General features: G+C 46.1%; 2 protein-coding genes across 2 annotated transcripts in view; one reads left to right on the forward strand and one right to left on the reverse strand.

The window, feature by feature from the left end:
* Positions 1 to 224: 224 nt before the first annotated feature.
* On the forward strand, positions 225 to 24,139 carry LOC149353825 (uncharacterized). The gene is made up of 6 exons (XM_089582867.1): positions 225 to 750; positions 7,034 to 7,161; positions 9,869 to 9,965; positions 17,146 to 17,307; positions 20,413 to 20,471; positions 20,562 to 24,139. The coding sequence occupies exons 1-6, from the start codon at positions 697 to 699 to the stop codon at positions 20,584 to 20,586; spliced, it is 525 nt and encodes a 174-aa protein (XP_089438993.1). The 5' UTR covers positions 225 to 696; the 3' UTR covers positions 20,587 to 24,139.
* LOC149353826 (box C/D snoRNA protein 1) overlaps positions 2,335 to 24,254 on the reverse strand; it is an 82,135-nt gene continuing 60,215 nt past the window's right edge. Inside the window, exons 7-8 of the transcript XR_016291063.1 lie at positions 2,857 to 8,194; positions 2,335 to 2,460 (exon numbers count right to left, since the gene is read on the reverse strand). The gene's annotated coding sequence lies outside the window, so the exon portion shown is untranslated. The remainder of the gene's footprint in view (positions 2,461 to 2,856; positions 8,195 to 24,254) is intronic.

Raw genomic sequence — 24,254 nt, forward strand, 5'->3', positions numbered from 1 at the left:
TTGAGGAAGACGACCGGCACGAGTTGTTGTGCTTTGCCGACATGCAGCGCTTCTCGCAGCGAGCGAGCTTCTGGACGAGCGTGTCCAGGTGAGAATTGTCCGTAGTTGCGTTTTGTTTAAACTGGTAAGAAATTGACACGTGGCACGGCCCCACATGAAAGCATTGGCTGCGGCGTTTCATCATCGTCCTTTTGTCGCGCCTATTTGAAACCATAAAAAAAAGACCCACGTGCAATTGCGGCTTCTCAGGTTTACTGCAGTCGGCGGAGCAATTGCTTCGCTTGAGAATTAAGGCAAGGGGTTCGAAAGCTTGCAGCGAATCCGTAGCGCTCTTTCCTTTTTAATTTTGGCCTCTGCATTTCTCTGCTACGTTTAGGCAATGGTTAAAAACGTGCTGAAGGTCAGCTAGATGTCGCAGCACTGGGGCTGTAGTTAACGCATGTATTAAAATGAATGTTGGTTTCTTTCACACGCCGCTTGATTTGTAATCTAAAGTGCGAACTTTCTCTTTGCTCCTGTGAACGCGTCCCGCTTGTACAGACGGACACTTTTGCAAAAAATCACAACGGGCTTTCATTTTAATTTTTCAATTGTTTTTGTCACTCTTATTAACTCCTGATATTAAACTATACTTATTTTGCATGTTGCAGGACACTGTGTGCTTTCCTGAACAGCGGCAATGGCGGCACAGTGTACATGGGAATTCTGGACAGTGGAGTTGTGAAAGGCCTGCGATTAACAGAGGACCAAGTGGGTCAAAAGATAATTATAACAACTCGCACCTCATTTCATGAGCAGTGGAGCAGCAGTTTTTCTGCCCCAAATAGCTGCCTTTCTGCTGCTTCAAACTAGTGTTACATGGCTATTCTAAACAGTTGTATTATCTCTATTGAAACAATATAGTCACAATTGATGAAATGCTTTCACTATGGCATGATTCGAGTCATTTACCGTAGAAACCCTGTGGTGATTGTGAGCTGAGGCAGGGCAGTAGAGAACTCTACATATAAGCCCACAGGATGCCCTTGATACAATCATTGGTGTCACCATTCAATGGCCGTAGAGTTGCTCCAAGACACTGGTGTTTAGCAACTAAGATGGTTGGGCAGCTTTCAGGGATACGTTGTAACCGTTTTCTTTCGTTAAAATTTAAGCAGCGCTAACTTTTAGGACGAATACACAGAGGACATGAGAGGACGGGCGCTGACTCCAACTATGTTTATTGAACACGTTTTTCGTAGAACATACAAGAAAAGACGACCGTGAGCGCATGCGCATCTGCGATAGACCACAAAAGGAAAGGCCAAGATGACAAAGATGACAGCAAAGGTAGATTAATGTGGGCAGCACGCATTTCGTCCCTTATTTTTAAGCAATCTGAATTCGCTGGCATGCAGGGAGACAGAAGTGGTGCTGACACACATGTCGCCTTTTGCCTTGATGAAAAATGCTTCGGATAATTCCCGAGCTAATCTATCTTTGCTCCTGCTTAGAATTTTGATTTTGTCAAGCCGTGGCTCACAGTTCTCATCGTTTTGGTCCTTGCAAGAACGGCAATGGGTAGGTAGATTCAGGCATGAGTCTGATGCGTTTCCCAAACTTCGTTCATGTTCCCTGGCACGTTCATTAACACAACGCCCTGTCTGGCCAACGTACACTTTGCCACAAGAAAGGGGGATCTCATAGACCACACCCGTGGCACACCGGACAAAGGGCTTAGCGTATTTTGTTCGATAGCCGGATGTTGCAGGGCCACTACTGCCCTGAGCTGTTGGCCTTTAATCGGCGCGTAGCAATGAAGGCAGAAAGAGACAGTGAAGACAGCCCAGTAAACCATAAAACGTACCATAAACATCAGCAAGATATTTACGCTGGACATTAGACACCTCCATTAGACATCCATATTAGTACCGTTTACGAAAAATCTACGTACCTACAACATGAAAATTTGGGTCCAGTTCACGTTGTAGGTACGTACTGCAGACATCACGCTCTACATTTATCAGATATTTGTGAACATGTAAGTACGCCCAGTCTACGTAGCCTAGACGTCTATATAAAGAGAATATGACTATACATATATCAATATCCAGGTGAAAATTTCTAACTGGTTCCAGTCCTACTGTTTTAAGAGACATTTCCAGACTGGAACCAGCTGCAATACGAGATGCAGCTGACACCTGTTACAATTCCAGATGGAATGGAGACCTACTGCAGCCCAGCCACAGACTTCCCTATGGAGTCGTCGGGACGTCCAAGCACTCCAGCTAGCTCAAATACAGTTGAGTAAGCGAGTACATGGCCATCATGGGAGCCCAAAACACTGCAGATGACTTCCTAGTGCGTCAGTATTTTATTGCGCTCGGCGCTTTCACTGAATCTTCTCGTTGAGCATAATCGTCAGGTTAACAGCTGCGGTGGCATCAATACTCTTCAGCCGAGCCCAATAGGCCAGGGTTGCTGCAAAAGAAAGCATAATTGTTCACTTTTACAGGTGACAAGAGAATGGCACAGCAACCACAACAAACAAACCCAGTAATTTACGCCACTTTTACCGACGCAAGTCTATGAAGCGTGAAAGGTTGCCCTTGCAGCACTAAAAGGCAGTCGTGCTGAGCGGAGTGTGCTTGCACACGCACTTCGGCACACCATCCGAACGCATGCCCACATTTCGGTAGTAGAGGCCAGTTGCATACATCACCAGCCTTGTTTCAATACACAGCGAGTTTGGCAAAACAGCCAAACGAGTGAGTGTAAAAATATAACGTGCCGATAAATGCGTTAGAATTTCTTCATTACGAACGCAAAAATAGCATAAAATACACTTCAATGAGTAAACTGAGACTGAGTACGCACCAAGAAAGGTCACGATCCCAGCCAGTGAAAACGACTTGTAGTCCTAATTCGTACTGACGGGTCCACTTCGCCGAGTAGTAAAAGCAAGCAAACTGTCTTCCTTCAGCTCCATCAAGGAAAGAACGGTTGAACAATCTCGCCAGCAATAATAAGAGAATAATTAATTCTGTGTCGAGGTTCTTCAAACACAATGTTCCCACGGAACACAATTGAAATCGCACACGCGCTGCGCTCTACCACTGCCGCCATGGCTGAACCCAGCCTCGTGCGGATGTGCGAAACTGTCACATATTTTGTATCGTCTCTTTTTTGTACTTAGTAGCAGGCTTGGTGTGGTATGAAAAATAAGTTAATTATTTTTAAATTGTAGCATATTACTTTTTTCACAGCTGCAATCGCCATGCGCAGTTTGCGCTATTATTGATAAAATACGATACGAACTACAACGCGATGGCAGCTTAGACAATTCACCGCACTTTCCCCGCCGCCGCCTGTCCGCAGCATAGAACAGGCATATGGGCAGCGCATGTAGCATGAAGGCAAGATGACCAATTATCATTAGGGTAACGGGCTGGATTCAGAGAGAATGCAAGCACAGCAGAGAGGATCAGGGCAGGTGGGCAGATGAGGTTCGGAAGTTTGCTGGGATAAGGGGGCCGCCGCTGGCACAGGGTTAACGGAGAAATTTTTGGCCGGCAGTGGACATGATTACAGTGTTGACATGATGATAAAAATCGGGACTCAAGAAGTTTATTATCAAGAAATATGAGGTCACACATTCAGCAACACAAATGCCTAAGCTTTCCTCAGCTCAACATTCCAATAGTTATCATTGCTAGCGCGATTAGCAGATTTAAGACATTTTTGAAAAAAAAAATAACTCCCAAAAATTGAACTGAACCAATTCTTGTATTTTAAATAGTTAGATAAGTTGAATAAAACATGCTTAATCAGAAAAAAATGGTTATTATATAGTCCTGGCTGCTAAATAACAAACAAGTTTTTTAGTGTGTCCTCACTTTTCAGTGTGGTTGAGATAGCTTGCAGGCTGTAGCACAAGGTATAAATTGAATGTAAGAATAGTAATGAAATAACAATGCGAATCCTGACCAAAGTGACTGGCATTTCAAACCAACTGCGTACAGTTGAGTCAGAAACCTGATGCGTGTGCATTCAGATTTGTCTTTACTACTTCCCGTATTTTTCTTCTTTCTAGGCAGGATAATGTTGCCGTGAAGCGAGCACGAAAAAACACAAAAACACAGGCAGCGCTGGTCATGCCTCCAATTTGTAGTCAACAGCGATTTCAAACTTTAAATGCAGTAAGGCAACACGAAATATCGAACGATTGAAAAATATGGAATTCTTAAATTATATATCTCGCTTACATACCCAGGACGTGACAAGTAATATCTACGAGAAGTCTAGGTTAAGGCAGATATGATGTCGTGGGTACGTCTGCAGCTTTTCCACGAAAAAAGGTTGGTAGATAAGACGTCTGAGAGATTTTGGTTTGGTACATAGACGTTCAGACTTAATCTGGACATCTATGGGAGGTTTGTGGTTTGCTGGGAGGTGCATCCTGGACGGTGTTGACATCTTGGCGAGGACCACATTGAAACAACCCGCCACAAAAGGGAAAGCACTCACTGAGAAGGTTGTGGCGTATTGCAAGAACAGCGGACTGTCCCTCCTGCAAGCAGACAAAGACGGTTGCTTTGTCGTTGTACCGTCTGGTATTTACAGCGAGATGGCGATGCAAGCAATAGAGAAGATAGAGAAGAACTTTGTGGCAGTTAAACCGTCTGCAACCCGTATCAAGACCAAGGCAGTTGGCCTATGTAAATCCATGGAACTCCAGAGCTTTGCAAGAGCTATTGTGGACTCTCGAGTGAATACTTTGTCCGTGTTCTTCGCGGTGAAAACACACAAACCCGATGCACCCTTCAGGACGATTGTTAGCGAGAAAGGGACCTGGCAGCAACATATTAGTAGGTTCATGCTTAGGCACTTAAATAATCTGGTTCTTTGTGATCCCTTTGCCACCAAGAATTCATTGGAAGTTGCCAGTATGGTGAAAGGAGAGCAGATTGGATATGCCTTTTCCATAGATGTTGAAGATCTTTTTTATTCTATACCACATAACGACCTGTTTATTGCTGTCAGACAATGCATTGAAACAAACGGTACTATCGCATTCCAGAATACAGCCAGCTTAAGCGTAGGTAACTTCATGTCACTTTTAGAATTTTATATCAACGCTACTTTTATCGAGTTTGACAACCGGTGCTATCTACAGCGCCAGGGCATTTGCATCGGATCATGTGTCGCTCCAGTTTTGAGTAACATTTTTCTTGCATCATTCGACAACGCTTTGGCTTCACTAACTGACGAAGGCAATGTCCTGAAGATTTTTAGATATGTAGATGATTTTTAGTAATTTGAAAGAAAAGTGACCAAGGCCGGTATGAGGAATTTGCGATGAATATTTTAGAACAATTTGTACAACATGGAAAAGGGCTCTCTTTTACCTACGAGTTACCTGTGCTTAACTGCCTCCATGTTTTGGACCTGAACATCATGCTCGGAGAAAAGTGTGTATGCTGGTGCTACCGCCCTAGAGCCAAGAAAGATTTTTTGCCTTTTGATTCGGCCTAGTCAAAAACTATTAAGAGGGCTATTGCGACCCTTTCTCTGGAATCCGCACTTGCTAAGTCGTGCCCTCACATGATGCAAGAGAGCTTTCGGGGCGAGGTAGAAAGACTGCGAAAAGCAGGGTTCCCTGATCACGTGTTGACAGCTGTGACCGAGGCACTCCTACAGAAATTCAAGGGAAGGCAGAAAAAGACACGCAGAAAAGAAAGACCCGGGAACGCCAAACCAGTGGTTACGCCATGCATCCACAAGGTGTCCCATAACCTAAAAAGAGTGGGCAACAAGTACGGCGTCCCGATGGTGTTCTCTGCACCTTGTAAACTGGCCAAGATGTGCCCTAAAGTCAGCAGTAGTGGCCCTGCAACATCTGGCTGTGGAACAAAACACGCTAAGCCCTTTGTCCGGTGTGCCACGGGTGTGGTCTATGAGATCCCCCTTTCTTGTGGCAAAGTGTACGTTGGCCAGACAGGGCGTTGTGTTAACGAACGTGCCAGGGAACATGAACGAAGTTTGGGAAACGCATCAGACTCATGCCTGAATCTACCCGCCCATTGCCGTTCTTGCAAGGACCAAAACGAGAACTGTGAGCCACGGCTTGACAGAATCAAAATTCTAAGCAGGAGCAAAGATAGATTAGCTCGGGAATTATCCGAAGCATTTTTCATCAAGGCAAAAGGCGACATGTGTGTCAGCACCACTTCTGTCTCCCTGCATGCCAGCGAATTCAGATTGCTTAAAAATAAGGGACGAAATGCGTGCCGCCCACATTAATTTACCTTTGCTGTCATCTTTGTCATCTTGGCCTTTCCTTTTGTGGTCTGTCGCAGATGCGCATGCGCTCACGGTCGTCTTTTATTGTATGTTCTACGAAAAAACGTGTTCAATAAACATAGTTGGAGTCAGCGCCCGTCCTCTCATGTCCTCTGTGTATTCGTCCTAAAAGTTAGCGCTGCTTAAATTTTAACGAAAGAAAATGCATAACCAACTAGCCCCGCAACGTGTTTTACTAAGTTGTAACCGTGCCAGCGCAAACACAAAGGATTAAACAAGGGAATGAGAGAATGCACGAGCAAGCAGCAGCTTTCAGCTGGAGCTGAAAAAAGCGCGAAAGAGAACACACGGGTGAAGAAAAACAGTTACAAGGACAGCCACCTGTCCTTGTAATTCATGTTCTTCATCTGTGTGTTCCCTTTCACACTTTTCTCAGCTATGCATTTCAACCAACTTTCTGCTGTTCCAGCTGAAGCTTATTACACACAAAAAAAACTGTAGTCCTGACATAGGTACCATGAATCCTTACCAACTTTCCCGAATTGCCCTTTCTTTCTATGGCACTTGTGTAGTGCTAAGGAACCGAGTGCACAGACAGACAGACAGATCAGTGCTTACTTGTAGCATAGTGTTTACTTGGCTAGCAGTTATTATCTTAGCACTAGTTAAAAGACGGATATGTTTGAAAGAATTATTGTGGGTGGAGGAAAGAGGATAGCAGGTGATCAATAATAGTCTGTGCCTTTTACAGAAAGACCACATGTTGTGGAGCCTTGAAAATCTGATGCTACTCTACAGACCACCAGTGCCAAGGTACATGTATGAGCTGCGGTTTGTTCCAGTCATCACTGAGGATTCCCCAGAGCCAACAGCAGACACGTATGTTACACGAGTGAATGTTGCTTGAGACGAGTTTTCTTAGAACGTACTAAAAAAAGTGATCTTTGTTTCTGTTTATTGTTTGTTTGTTTTTTCTGCCAGGAACCTTGTGCTTGCCCATAGGCCTTAATGCAAGCAATTTGATGGGTATTTTCCTACACCGGTATTATTGGTGTTAGCTGTGGTTTGGTCTGTTGTCCTTCATGCATGTACAAGCTAAATGGTTAAACATTGCAGTTGAACATTACCCCCTGAGAAGTGGGAAATGCATATGCTGAGCATGTGCCTTGGGAAAGGCCAGCTTTTTCTTTGTACTTTACACCTTTTACCTTATCCACAGTTCCACAAGCAGTCTACTGCACTTGATGAAAAAAGGATGGCGGAGCTCTTGTCATAAAAGTTGTAAAGGCTACAACACCAACACTGCGACTGTAGCATTAAGTATGAAACTCATTTTGTATGGACCAAGTGAGAAAAGAAACTTCGGGGCACTCAAGCCCTACCTCAAGGGCATGTCATAATAGCGTTCATGGCTTCCTTCAGTGGCTTGGAGTCCTGTTTGAATATCACTTCAGACACAGACACAGTCAGACAAGACATACAAGGCCTCCCTTTAACCAAATTGAATTAACATGCCTTGGCGTCCTAGAGGTAACATGTCAGACTCGTGATCCAAGGGATACGGGTTCAGTTCCCATCTCGCTCCTTTTTTCTATTCAGTGCAATTAATTTACTTTGTATTCTTACATTTCATTATGAACTTTGAGTCATGTTGCAACCTTATATTCACAATTTATGCGATTTATTACATTTCAAATCCTCGGCTCCACGTGTGATGTCACTACCATTTTGACCAAATTTTCTCGCATGCCACTGGTGCCGCAGAGTTCTTCGCTAAACGGGAGCCTCAACACTATTGTGTTAATGACACGCAGTCTTGCATTGTGGTTGCATGAGGTGGTCAGTCATCTTGCTCAACTCCATTAGGGTTTCTGGAAAGGCTTGCTTGCATAATTTTGCATGAGGACCATTGCTGAAATAAGTGAAACATTTGCTTGTTAATATCAATATAAATTACTTAGTGCTTAAGATTAGTACAGGTTGAGAAGCCGATATTAGGTATCTGGGCATGCCCAGTGAATAAACTTTGTGAAATATGTTGTCATCTTTGCTGTTAACCTTGTCAAAACCCAACGCCCGGAGCAGGCAAATACCAGAGTCACACTCAAAAACTACTTTGAAAGAGCCAGAAGCGCTTTTTGAACCCTTTCATTGTGACTTTTCTTTGATGCTGCCACGTTAAAATTGTTTTCATGCTATATGCATGCTAGATGGAACAGGGGAAAAGGTTTCTTTTTTTTTTTCTTCAGTGGTGCTTTGCAGAGAATACTGAAGCACATTTTCAACATGGTTAATAAACCTTCCCGATGGTTAGATCGTGCTGACGGACGTTTGAGCCAAATAGAGCAGCCCTGTATACAGCTGAGGACTTTGTCTTGCAGCATGATTGCTTCCTGTTTTAAATCCCTGCCATTTTGTGGGATTCCTTCATGTCACAGTGAGTAGGCAACAGCTAATAACCAGGTTTGGTTAGCACCGCAAACTGTAGGTGCCAATCCGAGCAAAGTGGTGGGAAGGCAGGTCGAGCAGTAAGCTCGCAGTTCGCTTTTGTGAGGACAGAAAAAAAAATTTACTGACAATCAGTGTGATTCATGCTGCAGGGCATGCATTGATATGTGGCACGCCATGGCAGAGGCTCAGAATTTCGTTACTCTGTGCTTTGCTTCATCCTCGGGGGTGATCTATCGGCGGAAGTGACAGATCATGCAAGGCACCACTGTGAAGAGCCCAGAGGTGCTTCCTGCTCACTCAACAGCCAGAGAGGAAATGGGGGAGAGAGAAGGGTGCGGTCTGCCAGCACCACTGCTGCTGCTGCTGGCAGAGGTGTCCGTCGTGTACATGTATTCTCTATGCGCCACACTTCCTTAGTGGAGCAGAGGCAGCTGGTGGTGAGGGTCCCTGTCCTCGTATTCACTTGCTTGTCTTCTCACTGTCATGCTCTCCACTCTCCTTTTCGCTTTCACCCTGTCCATCCACCTCCTCCCCCACCACACTCCAACTGCATTTTCCTCGTCTCCACATTCCACTTTGGCCGAAGCCTCAAAGTCACGGTGAATGGCCAATTCTAGCTAAGGTTGGCATTTCTAATGCTAACACGTTAAAAAAAAATTTTAAGTACAGTATGTCACATAGATCACTGGGCACAGCATCGCAAACTCTTCTTTTTGCTATGAACGACACCAGCATGGAAAGTTGGGAAAGTAGAGCAAAAACCTGAGGGGCTCTGAAGGAGGATGGAATTGCACGATAACTGTCTGGGCACCTGGACTGCATCATGAGGAAAGGGCTGAACTCGGCTCATATTAATCGTCTTTGGGAAATATTTGTGGTAGGAGAATCTACAAGCACATCCCCTTCATACCTAACAGATTACTCAGCTTTGATAGACTAAGTTTTACTGGGGCTGAGTGAGTTATCAGAGCAGTGCAAAGAAACATTGGCCTAATTTGTATTCTTGTCCATAGTGCTAAAGCGAGCTAAGGCCTAAAAAGCTTGTGTGTCAAAATAAAAATCTTATTAGGCTGATATTTTCTGTGGTTGTATCACTGTGTTACAGAAAGGGTGAACCATGTTTTTGTTTGTGCAGCTGTTATACGAACGCAGCATTCCCGAACAAGAACCATGTTGTACTAACTTCAGAGTGGTGCTGGTGTGAAAAAGAGTCAAATGTTCGGGTCGACATTGTAAGTAATTATTTCGAAACCTTGTGCACGATCTTTTTCCCACTGCTAGCGAATGTGATTTGTCCTCTGGCGCCAAACTTTCATGAGTTTGTATAGAGTACACTTGAAGCTTAGTGGGGCAAATTTCACTTTATTGAAATAGCTATTGTAATAACAGTTTGTTCAATTCTTTCAAGTGTCATGCATGCTTGTCTCAATTTAACTGAGTAATCTTGTATACTGTTTTGATTTAAAAAAACATTTGCACATTGCATATATACAGTGGCACCACTTCGCAAAGCAAAGACAAAAGCGAGTGATGTTCCATCCAGATAAAACCGTTAAGGGTGAAATCTTATGGCACAGGGAAGCTGCTGACAAAATAGACCACAGCCCTGTTTGCCAACATGGCATGTTCAGGATGTTCATGCTAGGCATGTTCCATTCATGTATGTGCAGACATGTATAAACATGTCAGTGGGCGCGAGTCTCTGAGCTGACATTCTTGTAGTGATTATGGTCTAAACAACACCTAGTAAAGAACATGTCTGCCTGATGTGGATTGCATTATCTTGTGGCTATACAGAGGGAGCAAGTACAAGGAACAGGGTGTGTTGCTGCTATGCGCTGCAAATCTTATGCTGCAACAGAGCTGTGTTTCCACATTGTGTTTGTGGGCAGGACAAGAAAGAAGTGTTGGAAGAGAGAATTTCTGTGTAAACAAGGCCTTTGCAAGAAATGAGGTCTGCTTAGTTTTTCTCCTGAGACCAACCTGCCCACTCTTGTCCTCCTTCCCCTTCCTGAAGCTGAACTACTCGATGTCATGGTTCAACAGCATACATACTTTTTAATAGGTTTAGCACTTGTGAAAGTGACCTGTTAGTGGACATTGGCATATTTTGTACTGCTGATTTTAGGGTGTACAGGGCTAATGCTCACATGGTTTCCTGTGGTAGGTAGGACATCTTTGGTAGCATAAAATGCTGCTTCAAAATGTTAACCAGCAGACTTGGGCTTCCTTCCTGTCCCTTGTTCGTTTTATGCTGTCGCACAGGCTAGGATACCTGTTCCAAGGCAACGTGCTATCAGTACTTCATCAAAGCACGGCCAGACTGGAGGCAGTTGTGCGCGCGCTCGTTGCTCCTCTCCTGCCTGGCCATGGCCAAGGTAGTGCCTCGTGGAGGCACTGGCATCAATGCACCTCCCACCCCTAGCAGCCTCAGTGCGTGTCGTGCAATGCGACCATTCTTGCTGCGTGCCCACGACGGGGTGACCGCACACAATGCCATCCTGAGACATTTCTTTGAGTATAGTGTGCCATGGTTAGACAGCTAGGTAGACCTTTCTTTGAAGGAAAAAAAACAATCATCCTAAAGTTTGGGTTTGACCTATACACGGAGCCGATTTATTTGCAGGGTCTAGGGCAATTTTGGACGAGCACCAGGTAATACGCGCCCCATGCTGACACCTGTTCCTGGCAGGGTGCATGAGGCTCTACACCTAAAAAAAAAAAGTGCCTATGCAAATCGGTTTCACTGAAGAAAATTTGTAAATTACGCGAAACTTTGTACATAAGGCAGTGGTGTGGTGTGCAGATTGGCAAATGATGATAAATGCTGACAAAATTCTTTAGAACAAACAAAGAATGGTCTGCATTTCCCTGTACAGTTTCCCTGGTCTGCATTTCCCTGAACAGAACTGTTCTTCGAGAAAGCACCAAGTACAAGTACCTAGGCGTATCAGCTGGAATGTGCAAATACGACACACAGCCAGAGAAACCTTCAATAGTTTGTTCTTTCTTAAATGAACCCTATCCCACTCTACCAGCCAGACAAGACAGCTTGCTTACGTTGGTGTTATAATGCTGGCCCTCGAATATGACCAAGTAGTATGGTTCCCACATGCCAAAAACCACGTTCTCACACTTTGAAAAGTAGAAAGGTAAACTGTCTGGTTTATTTATAATTCCTACAAGTGCATGGTTTCAGCAACTGAATTATGCTTGCACTTAACTTCACAACCCTCGAGAAAATAATGAACGTTCACAATTCACAAAATATTTCGAACGAACAGTACTCGCAGCAACGTGGCCTTTGTTTTTCGCTGTTATTTGTGCTATGCATTATACCAGTGTTTCTTGTTGGTTCTGGTTTGCTATATGGTTCCCATTGTGCTCATTTGATTCTTAAGCATGTGCCTACTCCTGTAATAATCCCATTCGGGATTGACAATATTCTGAAATAAATAAATACTACCTAAAATAAGTGGATATGTCCAAATAGGCATGGCTTCAACTGGGCACATTAGTTGCATAGAAGCTTGTCAAATGTAGCCACCCATTTTGAATATTAAGGCAAAAGCCTTTAATGCCTCATACTGTCGTGGTGCTGTAGTCAGCCGCCTTGCACCCATTAGCGTGCACCTGCTAGCGGCTGCAAAAGGTGCAAGGTGGTTGGCCACGACATCATGACTATAGGTTGATGCCATTGTTGGGACGGCCTGCTGTGAAAGGGAATTCGCTGTTTTGTTCTTGAGCTGTATACAATTGTACAGTGTTTGCCTTTGTACTCAACATTTGTTGTGTCCCCTTATTGCTTTTGTGTGTGTGCGCCCCCGCATCCTCCTCCTGTTTTGGGAAGCCACTCCCTCCCGTGGACGCTTCTCCGCTCCCTCCTTTCTTCGGGCGGCCAGTTCGGCTCCTGCCTCGGTCGACGCTGGTCGCACCCTCATCGGCTTTAAATAAACGAAGTCTTAAAGTACCGTGTGCGTCTTTCGCTGCATTCAACACAGCGACCGGACACGACAGTGGCGACGAGAAAGTGGATTCGACCCGCGCTACGCAACACTATTGACAAGCCATGGCTACGCGAGGGTTTCCCAATCAGATACCAGAGTTCAACGGCTCATCGTGGTCATCGTGGGTTGGACGCCTTCAGTTCTACTTTGAAGCTAACAACATCACAGACCCAGCCTTGAAGAGGGCCAACCTGCTGACGCTGTGCGGGGAGCAGACCTACGATACTGTCTGCGCCCTTATTCAGCCAAGCACACCAGCGGCAGTGTCTTACGACGACATCGTAAAAGCGCTGCAAAAGCACTACGACCCAAGGCCATCCGAGGTCTACAGCCGGGCTCGCTTCCAACGACGAGATCAACTGGGAGGAGAAACTGTGAGCGCCTACGTAGCCGCGCTCAAGAAGCTCGCTGCCGACTGCAATTTTGGAACGCTGTCGACAACAGCTACCGGGCAGGAGGGAGACGCAGCTTCTTCTGCTAACACCACCATGCTTCCCTTGGACGTGATGTTACGCGACAGATTTGTGTGCGGACTGAGTGACGAGTCACTGCAGCAGCGCCTGTTCGCTGAGAAGGACCTCACATTCAGCAAAGCTTACGACATCGCCGTTCGAGCGGAGAGCGCCGGTCACCAGCAGAGAGGGATTTGCCGGAACACCGAGCCGGTACACCAGACAAGCAACCAGGTGCGCAAGCCTTCTGTTGTTGTAAAATCGGTCAAAAAGGCACAACGCTGCTGGCGGTGTGACGACCAACACAACCCCCAGGGATGTCGATTCCAGTCAGCCACGTGTAATTTTTGCCACAAGCGAGGGCATATCGAAAGAGCATGCATTACGAAACGGAGACTTGCCAAGATAAAGTCACCTTCCCAGCCTAATCACAGCGTCAACGCCTCAGAGAATACGCCGCTATCTGATCTCCATGGAACAACATCAGCAACACCATCTGTGTTGTACGACCTGAACACCATGAATCTCGGCACGCGACCGAAGGTTTTTACAGAAGTAAGCGTACATCACCAGCTGATTAAGTTCGAGGTGGACTCCGGCGCAGCCTGTACTCTGATCAGTGAGGACACGTTTCGAACTTCATGGCCATCTGACGCACCCGCCCTGCAACAAGACGACACGCACCTGCGAACGTGGTCAGGACAGAATCTGCCACTATTGGGCTCTGCCAACGTGCAGGTTAACTACAACGGCCAGACCCATACGCTACCTCTGCTTGTTGTGAAGGGCACAGGATCAAGCCTTCTAGGGAGAAACTGGTTTTCTCCACTAGGCGTGATGATATGCGGCATACACCAGACGCCGAGCCAGAACATGGTTGAGCAACTGCAAGAGAAATACGAAAGAGTATTCTCGGAAGAGATTCCAGGAAACGAAGGGCCCCCGGTCACACTGGAGTTGTTGGACAACGCGCAACCCAAATTTCTGAAGGCCAGGCCGGTGCCGTTTGCTCTCCGAGATTCAGTTGAAAAAGAGTTGGACAAACTGGAGCAGCAAGGTGTCATCGAGCCGACGCAGCATTCAGAATGGGCCACACCACTTGTCGTAGTTCGCAAGAAGAACGGAACCATACGCCTCTGCGGAGACTACCGGAGCACCGTCAATCTTGCGACTAAAGCGTCCTCTTACCCGCTACCGACACCTGAAGAAGTATTCAGTGTACTGCGTGGCGCAAGAGTCTTCAGCACATTGGACCTCACCCAGGCGTATCAGCAGCTGAAGGTGAGCGAGTCAACTGCTGAATTATTGGCAATTAACACACTGAAAGGCTTGTACAAAGTCAAGCGACTGCCTTTTGGCGTAGCTGCAGCCCCGGCCATATTTCAAAAATTCATGGAGACAGTGCTTCAGGGCATCCCAGGAGTTTGTGTCTACCTTGACGATGTCATCATCAGTGGCACTTCCACTGAAGAGCATGCAGTGCGCCTAGAGCTCGTTCTCGAAAGGCTAGCAAACGCTAATTTGTGCATAAGCAAATCGAAGTGCTGTTTTGCGGTGCCAGAGGTGCAATTTCTGGGACACCGAATTGATGCGGAAGGCATTCACCCTACCGAGGACAAAGTGCGAGCGATCACAGAAGCACGAGCTCCAACAAACAAGCAGGAGCTACAGGCTTTTCTCGGACTCTTGACGTTCTACGACCGGTTCTTGGAACAAAGAGCTACCGTGGCCAACGACTTATACCAACTCCTTCGGAAAGATGTGACATGGACATGGTCGCCACGCCATCAGCAGTCATTCGATGCCCTGAAAGACCTGATTCGAAGATGTACAGTCCTCCGCCACTACGACGAAAGGAAGCCTCTGCTTTTGGCTTGCGACGCATCACCGTACGGAGTCGGCGCGGTTCTATCGCAAACTGACGAGCAAGGAAGGGAAGCTCCCATCGCCTTCGCCTCACGTACGTTGTCGCAAGCAGAACGCAACTACGCGCAACTTGACAAAGAAGGGCTAGCCATCGTCTACGCGGCGACACATTTTCACCAGTACATTGCCGGCCGGAAGGTGACCTTTATAACCGATCACCGACCGCTATTGGGCATTCTGGGACCACAAAGGCCTATGCCACCAACTTTGTCTCCGCGAATGACACGTTGGTGCATCAAACTCTCAGCGTACGACTACGCTCTGGTCTACCGCAATGGGAGTAAACATCAAAACGCCGATGCGCTAAGCCGTCTGCCACTAGACGCAACTGTTGACGAACCATTTCCACCAGGAGACGTTCTGATGTTCGAAGCACTGCCAGAACCTCCGCTTACAGCAGGCACAGTTGCAGCATCTACGCAGAAGTGCGCAGCTCTCCGGCTAGTTTACACAGCTGTTCAACAAGGCAACGTGCATAAACTCAAAGGGGACAACTTCGACGCTTACCGCAGGCGAGCTACAGAGTTGAGCACCCATCGCGGCTGCATCATATTTGGGTCCCGAGTTGTGATGCCGAGAGAACTACGCGCACAAGCTATGTCTCTCATCCACGCCGGACATCGGGGCATCGTTGCAATGAAAAAGTGTGCCAGAAGCTACATGTGGTGGCCTGGCATTGACAACGACATCGAAACAGTGGTGCGAGAATGCAAGCCTTGCCAGAGCAGCCGGAGCGCCCCGCCGAAAGCTCCTGTCCCAGAATGGGAAAAGCCAGACACACCATGGCACACACTGCACATTGATTTTGCAGGACCAATTGAGGGCTGCACTTTCCTTGTGGTCGTAGATGCCTACACAAAGTGGCTTGAGATAAGGCAAATGGGACAGACGACTTCGGCAGCAGTCATTGACAACCTCCGATCACTATTTGCAACGTTCGGCCTGCCGCGCAAGGTAGTGTCGGACAACGGAACACCGTTTGTGTCTGCGGAGATCCTCAAGTTTTATCGCGACAACGGGATCTCATCAGTTACATCGGCCCCCTACCACCCAGCGACAAACGGACAAGCCGAGCGCTACGTAGCCGAGCTAAAACGCGCCCTTGAAAGAGATCAGACAGGCTCGCTGCAGCGCCGCCTTGCGCGCTTTCTCTTCAAGCAGCACACGACGGTTCAGAGCACAACAGGCGAGACCCCCTCGAAAATGATGTTCGAGCGTGAAATGCGAACCCAGCTCACAGCCATCCTCCCCGAGCCAAAGGCAGAGACGTTCCGGGAAGAAAAAGCAATTCCGCGCTGCGGCACGCTTAATGAGGGGCAGCGCGTCCTCGCCCGACAGTTTCTGAAAAAGCCACGCTGGGAGGAAGCTACAATTGTCAGACGCATAGGCCTGCGCTCTTGGCTCGTCAACATACATGGCACAGTAGCACGCCGACATCTCAACCAGCTGCGTAGATTTACGACGCCGTCTGAGAGCTGTCCGCCAGCGGAGAGAGCACGTGCACCATCTTCCCACATAGCCTGGCACCTCTTCCCGGAAGAAGAGACTTCGCCCAGGACAGACCTAGGAGACACAGCGAACAACAGCCAGCCTACAAGTGTTTCTCCCCCGAGCGCACAAAGCCAGCGCGCCTCCACGCGTGAGCGCCGACCCCCTGCACGATACCAGGCAACTTTCTAAGGGGGAAGGAAGTGTTGTGTCCCCTTATTGCTTTTGTGTGTGTGCGCCCCCGCATCCTCCTCCTGTTTTGGGAAGCCACTCCCTCCCGTGGACGCTTCTCCGCTCCCTCCTTTCTTCGGGCGGCCAGTTCGGCTCCTGCCTCGGTCGACGCTGGTCGCACCCTCATCGGCTTTAAATAAACGAAGTCTTAAAGTACCGTGTGCGTCTTTCGCTGCATTCAACACAGCGACCGGACACGACAACATTTTACTTTTTCATTGAGATTAGTTCTACATGCATATCTGCTGTGTTTCTCATGCACCTTCTGGACCTCGTTCCTCCTCCTTATTTTTCTCTAAATAAAACAGGGAGAAGAAGTTCCACTGTATGTTGTTGAGATAGAGATGGCCCCTTGGGACAGCACTGACCCAAGGAACAAGGGACTGAACCGCGCCTTGATGGGCATACATCCCTTTTTTGACAACGAAGAGGGGTCGTGCTTCGTACGACGCCAAGGAGGCAATTTTCGGGTACGGTATTTTTACTCTCAAGACTGATGGCAGGGAGCAGCTAAGTGTGATATTAGGCTGGTTGTCTTCTGTATGCTGCATACAGGCTATAGAAACTAAACAGAGCCTCATCAATGATTGTTAGTTTCATGGTGCTGACGAACACGTGCTGTAAATGTGTGACAGTTAGCAGAGCTGCAAAAAAAAAAAAAAACAAAGAAATGCAGAAAATCTGATGAAGTGTATATATTTTTCCTCTCTTGCCTACATATTGCTGTTGGAAAACCGGCTGAAATATGCTCTGTATAAAGCCTAGCACCATTTCGGTGAAATGAGGAGTTATTTGTATCATTTAATTATACAGGAATTATACAGGGCGTTTCACCTAAGACTTTACACAATTTTTAAACATAGGCTTTCTGAGTTAGAAGACCTTTTTTTTTTTTTTTTCAGCATAGCATTGTCAGCGGTGAAGTGCATCATGTGCTAACTAGCAGACTGGTTAACTAATACTGAATAGTTACCTTTTGAACTATTATCGTCAGGCTCCTTATTTACCGAGAGGCGAGTAGCCCACTGTAAGTAATATCCATATCAGATTTTAGAATTTAGAAGACTCTGTTATCCTCGGTGAGAAGACTTATCCTCAGTGCTGTGGCCCAACAAATTTCAGCTACATCACGCCAAAACGCGTGCGCTTTTGAGAAGCAGGCAAAGCAACCTCTCCAGTGCATAGAACTCGTCGAAATAGTCAAAATTTATTGGGCCACAGCGCCGAGGGTAATCGTGTTTCCGAAATTCTAAAAACATATATATATTACTTACAGTGGGCTACATACCCCACAGTAATTAAGGAGCCTAACAGTAATAGTTAAAAAGTTAAGTATTCAGTATTAGTTAACCAGCCTGCTAGCTAGCACGCCTTAGCTGTTTCTGATGTAGTAGTTCACCGCTGACAATGCTATGCCGAAAAAAGCGCTCTTCTACTCAAAAAGCCCATTTTTAAAAATTGTGTAGTCTTAAGTGAAGCACCCTATATGTGAGATCAGAAATGTTGCCATGTATACAAGACACTAGCAATAACTCTCCCTGCATGTGTTGAACATTACAAGATGGATGTGACAGGCATCTCACAAGTCAAGTTGCAGGGCAGCAATTCTTGGAGTTTGCATAAGTTCAGTACTAAGATATCCTTTAGTATGTCGTACATAGCTCTCAGTTTGAAAATAGTCACTGAAGAGCCACACAGCATTGGCAAATGCGGAACACTGGAGCCAGTAAAAGATCGAGAACATAATGTACTGGTGGAAGACATGGAATTTACTGGGCTTATGACCATGTCACATGCACAGAAGAAATGCGTAATGCTGTAAAGGGCAACTCTGGCGTTTTTTTTTTTTCGTTTTTTTTTCCTCCACGCAATGTTATATAAATTTTCGCAGTAGTATCTTCGCAGCCTTCTAGTCCTTCATGTCAAATTTCATAGCCAGGTGGCATTTTGTTTCGGCAAAAATTTTAAGGCAAAAGCCTTTAATGCCTCATCATTATCGACAGAAGGTTGTCAGCTCAGGTGTCACGCTTTTCTAGTCAGACCAGAAAAAAATTTTTGTGCACGATGGGATTCAAACCACCACCCTTCCGTTCCGCAGCCGAGCGTGCTAATGGCTGCGCTACTCCCTGCCAACGCATATGTAGTTCTCCTTGTCTAGGACGCTGGAGAGTGTTTGCAGAAAGGCGTCGAATCAGACGGATGCCTCCCAAACGCCCTCCAGTGTCTCCAGCATTTAAGATTCACAAACAATTGTGTACTTGATTAACATCTGCACCACACATCAGTGACACAAGCAGCAACACCGCGCTAAAGGCTTTTGCCTCACGGCACTTTAGGTCAACAAAGTGCCCCCCTGAGTTTTTCGTGGCCTCGATCGGTGCAGTTTTTGTGGGCAACCTTACGTTGTGTGATGTCACAAGCTGCACACCTATCTGTATTAGCTTTGCGTTTGCCAAAAAAAAAAAAAATTTTCGAGCTTGTTTTTGGTTTGGTTTGGTTTGGTTTAAAAGGAGTTTGACATCCCAAAGTGATTCAGGCTATGAGAGACACCGTAGTGAAGGGCTTCGGAAATTTCGACCGCCTGGGATTCTTTAATGTTCACTGACATCGCACAGTACACGGGCCTCTAGAATTATGCCTCTATCGAAATTCGACCGCCGCAGCCGAGATCAAACCCGCGTCTTTCGGGTCAGCAGTCGAGCCCCATAACCACTGAGCCACCGCGGCGGCTCGAGCTTGTTTTTGGTTATTTCAGACAAATGATGATCAAAGCTGTCAATTACAATCACCACTTTAGCCAGCCAATGCACATGCAAGGTTTTCTCGACAGCATCCTAGACGTCATACTTTGGTTGAAATCCAGTTTCAGTTTGTTTTTGCTCTTTTAAAGTTTTTTTATTTTCAGAAACTAGTCATGGGAATTGATACAGCGAGGTCTGAGAAATATAATGCGGTAATTAACTCAAAATGTCCCCAAATCTTCAGGCACTACCTTTTAGGAGTGGAAGTGGCAAATTTTGTGGAGTGTATTTTTGCTCTGGCTGCGCCCCCGAGATTGCTGGAAAATCTGGTCTATACCCATGATCCCGTGTCAGCATAGAAGCCAAGAGCGTCAGAAGTACAGGCAACAGTGGTGCCAATCACAACAAAAGTGTTTTGGAGATACAATGTCGGACCAAAAGCTATAATTAAATAATTTACTCAATTGGAGGTAGTTTCTGACAAACTTGATATGCTGTTCTGTGCAAGGAATGGTAACAAGAGTACGCATTTCATAGGTGAATGAGCTAAGAACTCAGTAGATTGCAAATAGCAGTAAGGAGTGCCATTAAATTTGTGCATGTGGCATCAAAACTTTGGCCATTAAGCACAGTGGCATTAATGTGCCTGTGTGTGAGCACCTCGGTAGCAGGTTTGTGCTTATGTACCCAGCATTTAGTTTATTTTCTACACCTTTGTCGCCACCCCAATTCCTCCATTTGGCTACGAATTCTGTACGACTGATGCACAGATGCAAGTATGTAAATATGAGTATTGGCAGCCTTTGTAAGCGCATTTTTTTTTCACCCTTTCAGTGCACCATTGAGGATGTTGTTGAGATGACCCATCAGGATGTCAGGGCTTACTATGCCCGGTAAGTTTTGCATAGCTGATGCTTCCTAGTGTTTCACGATGCTGTTAGTTTGATTGCCAGTGTGGTAACTTTGTACATTTTTCATTCCAGGTCAAACAAAGAAAAAGAAACTTAGAAATCATCCAAGGATGTTCATGCAATACGAGGGGGCACCCAAAAGAAACCAGACTAAATTTTTTGGTCAGCAAAGCTTCTGTGGTACCGCGCTTTGCCACTAGGGGCGCATAGAACGAACATTCCAGAGTCAGTAAGCCGAGTGCCGTCGTTGAAGGAGGTCAGACTAGTTTATGCAGAGTTTTAGAGTGACGATTGTTTTGTGTGAATGTCGTTTTTGCAATGGCTGATTTTCGTGAACAGCGCGCGCCGGTGAAATTTTGATTTTTGCTCGGAAAAAGTTGAATGGAAACTCTTGAAATATTAAGAAAGACGTACAAGGACGATGCTATGGGGACAACTCAAGTGTTCCTGAATCGAATCCTGAATCAAAGCAACAATCATGCCAATGGAAAACTTCAAATTCACCTCACCTCAAGAAAGCTCGTCAGGTGAAACCAAACCTCAAAACAATGCTGATTTGTTTTTTCGACGTGAGAGGAGTCGTCCATTGAGAATTTGTTCCGCAGGGTCAGACAGTTAGCCAGGCTTTCTACTTGGATGTTTTAAAAAGATTGGGCAAGAGTGTGCAGTGGAAGCGGCCAGATTTGTGTCGGTCGGGTGACTGGTTTTTCCATCATGGCAATGCCCCTGCTCACACAGCCGTCTCTACGACAATTTTGGACCAAAAATGGCATGACCCCTATTCCTCAACCCTCATACTCTCTTGGCCTTGCCCCGTGCTACTTTCTTTGTTTCCTAGAATGAAAATATAGGTGAATGGAAAGTGTTTCGCTGATGTTGCTGAGGTGAAGAAAAAAACGACGGAGGCATTGTCAAGCATCACAAAAGATGAATTTAAACAATGTTTCGAAAAATGGAATGAAAGATTCAACAAGCGTATCATTGCAAGTGGGGAATACTTTGAAGAAGATTGATGGTCTGTGGTTAAAATGTGAACAAATAAGTTCAAACAAAAATAAGTCCGGTTTCTTTTGGGTACCTCCTCGTACTACACTAGTTTTTATTATGAAGCATTAAGGCGGGGGTACCACGGCGGCCATCTTGGACAAGACGTTAGTTCAACCACCAGGGCGGCTCCACTTGTCCGTGGAAGCGAAAAAGCGCTCCTCCGAGACGGTCTGATCCTCCTCTCTGTGTTACCTTGACCTCCTCTCGCTCGCATGGTGGCAGAAGGAGGCGGTTAGTCACGGAGGGGGGATAGACGCCCCGACAATGACGACCGACCGCGCTCGAACGTGTTTGGCACACTCGTACGGCTTCTTTCGCCTCCACGCACCCCTTTGCGGCCCTGCCATGGTGCCTGGGGATTCTTTTTTAGGAGGTACTATTTCGTATGTGACCTTTTGCGGGGCTAGTTGATGTAACATTGTGTTCAGTTGGAGTCAGCGCCCGTCCTGTCCGTCTTTCTGTGTGTTTTGTGTAGAATTTAGCACTGTGTTTACTTTCCTGAACACAAAGTCTCTATATCTTTGACATTTACAGAAATTATATTTTGTTTCCATTTTTTCCAGAGTTGTACACGTTGTTTTGTAGTTATTCTTTTCTCACGACCCTGAAAAATATTTTGATGACTAGCAGTGGCAGCCACGGCAAACAATATTACAAAATAAAGCTTCGTAGGTTCCACTGGCATCCATAACAAAGGGCCACAAGACATCTATGGGCTATGGCCTTCGTAAAACTACGGATGATGTCGAAATGAATGCAGCGGAATAGTAGATGACCTCTTGGTTTCAAAGGGCGGTTGCCATGTGTGTTGTCACAGCCTTTTCTGCCGTCAAAGGCGCGTGGCGCGTAGCTTGTGTGTTATTGATTCCCGTTCGCCATGCAAACGTTTATTTCGCAATTCCAGAAAAAACACCTGGAGTGAAACATCAACCCGAGATTTCGAAGCATGGCGAGTGTTTTTATTGTTTACTCACACACTGCCAGTGCTATGTAGAATTCTAAGAGAAAGCTGATATGGTAACAGTAAATAAGAGAAAATTGGCAGAATAAGGCGCATCAGAAAGGTACAAACATATTGCGTTCAAGTCGTTGGGTCAGTAGCTGCGGAGAGGAAAAGAAAGCAATATCACAGTGTGTTAGCCCCCTTCATCTCCCACCCGTTCCCGATAATAGCTTGGGAGAGGTAAACCCTTTTGTGCTTCAGTCTGTGACGTTGAGATGCGTTTCAAGTAATGCTGAATTTTTTTTTTCTGCCCGCGCATCCATGCATGAAACAAATCCCGAAAGCGCTCACGGCCGCAGCCGGCAACATTCTTTTCGTTCACTTTTTATTGTTAAATAAACTACTACCACCACCAAGGTTCGAAAAACGAAAAGGAAACACTGGCTGTGAAACTTCGACTGGAGACTGCGGGACATAGCTGGCAAGAGCTAATAAGTACTCATTACAATCGCGTCGAGTTTCTCTCTACTGTGGCCTTAGCATAGCATTTCCATCCATTCATTGGAACTGCATTTTGTTGCCACACGAGGCAATGTTCCTGCTTTTCTGATATCGTTAGTGATCAGCACGAAATTCTGATAATTCCAACAGTTCTGATTCCCTGCTGTCTTGTGAACACGGATGTGAGCGTGCGGCAGCATCTGTCTAGAAAATAAGCGATCGAATGTGGATATTGCACTACCCCCAACCCCCTCCCATCTTTTTGTACTGGCACTGTTTGTGTATTAAATTTGTATATTAAAAGGCTCATTTCTTCTCCATTCCGGGGAATGCGGGAAGTCAGAGCTATACGCACCGTGGTAGTCCTCTAGCTGATGTCCGCAAAATCAGTGGACTTTTGCTTTCACGTCACTTTTCAACTGAAATCGCTTCTGCTGCTCTGTTTCGTGTTTGCTCTAGCATAAGAAAACATTTTGTGCTCACGCTGAGGTCTGGGGCAAATCGATCCTTGCACAATAAGTGATTTTCGGTGATAGGTAGCGGAAATTCGCAGATCTGGCCTCCCAGTGGTCTGCATTGTCCAGGAGCCGATGCGAAATATATGGCGGCGTTTCAGGACAGCGCTTCTCAACCGATGAGCCATAGCGCGAGGCAGGGGTGCAAGATCGTGTCTTCGCCCTAGGATAATCATCTCTGGCCGCCTCCTCTCTCGCTACTCACAGTGTTCCCTGTGCTCCTTCTAACACGGAGCGCCCGGCAGCTCTCTCGCTGAAAAAAAAAAAAATTTTTTAGAATAGCTGTGGAAACTGCGCAACGGAACCGGTTGTCAGAGCGTCAGCCAACACAGGGTATTCGTCCCGTGGATACATGAGCCCGACAGAAGTCGAGTTGAGTCCGCATTTTGAGGGAATGTGAAAAAAAAAAATCGAGGAAGAGAGTAGAGGAGCCTCGGTTTTCCTTCTCAAAAGTTGCTCTTTCGAATACTCAGCTCGACCTGCGCTCTGATCGCATTTCTTTTGGTCGTGATAGTACGTTCAAAAAGCGCTTGAGTAAGAGGCCTCAAGGGTCCAACTGCAGTCCAACTGCAAATTTTGCAGTAACACTTATTTCGTCTATCGTGTTCAAAAAACTCCGCGAAAAAATACCCTGGAAGCGAGAAATAAATACGCCAACTGGCAGTACGGTTTTATTTTTTTACTTTTTCGCGAAGTGTTGCAGTCACCTGATGCGCTAACCCCTGCGCCTTGGCAGCGACACGCGGTACGCCGGAGTCT

The sequence above is a fragment of the Amblyomma mixtum genome, chromosome 3 (assembly GCF_055824585.1).
Source record: "Amblyomma mixtum isolate Tamu chromosome 3, ASM5582458v1, whole genome shotgun sequence".
Lineage (NCBI taxonomy): Eukaryota > Metazoa > Arthropoda > Arachnida > Ixodida > Ixodidae > Amblyomma > Amblyomma mixtum.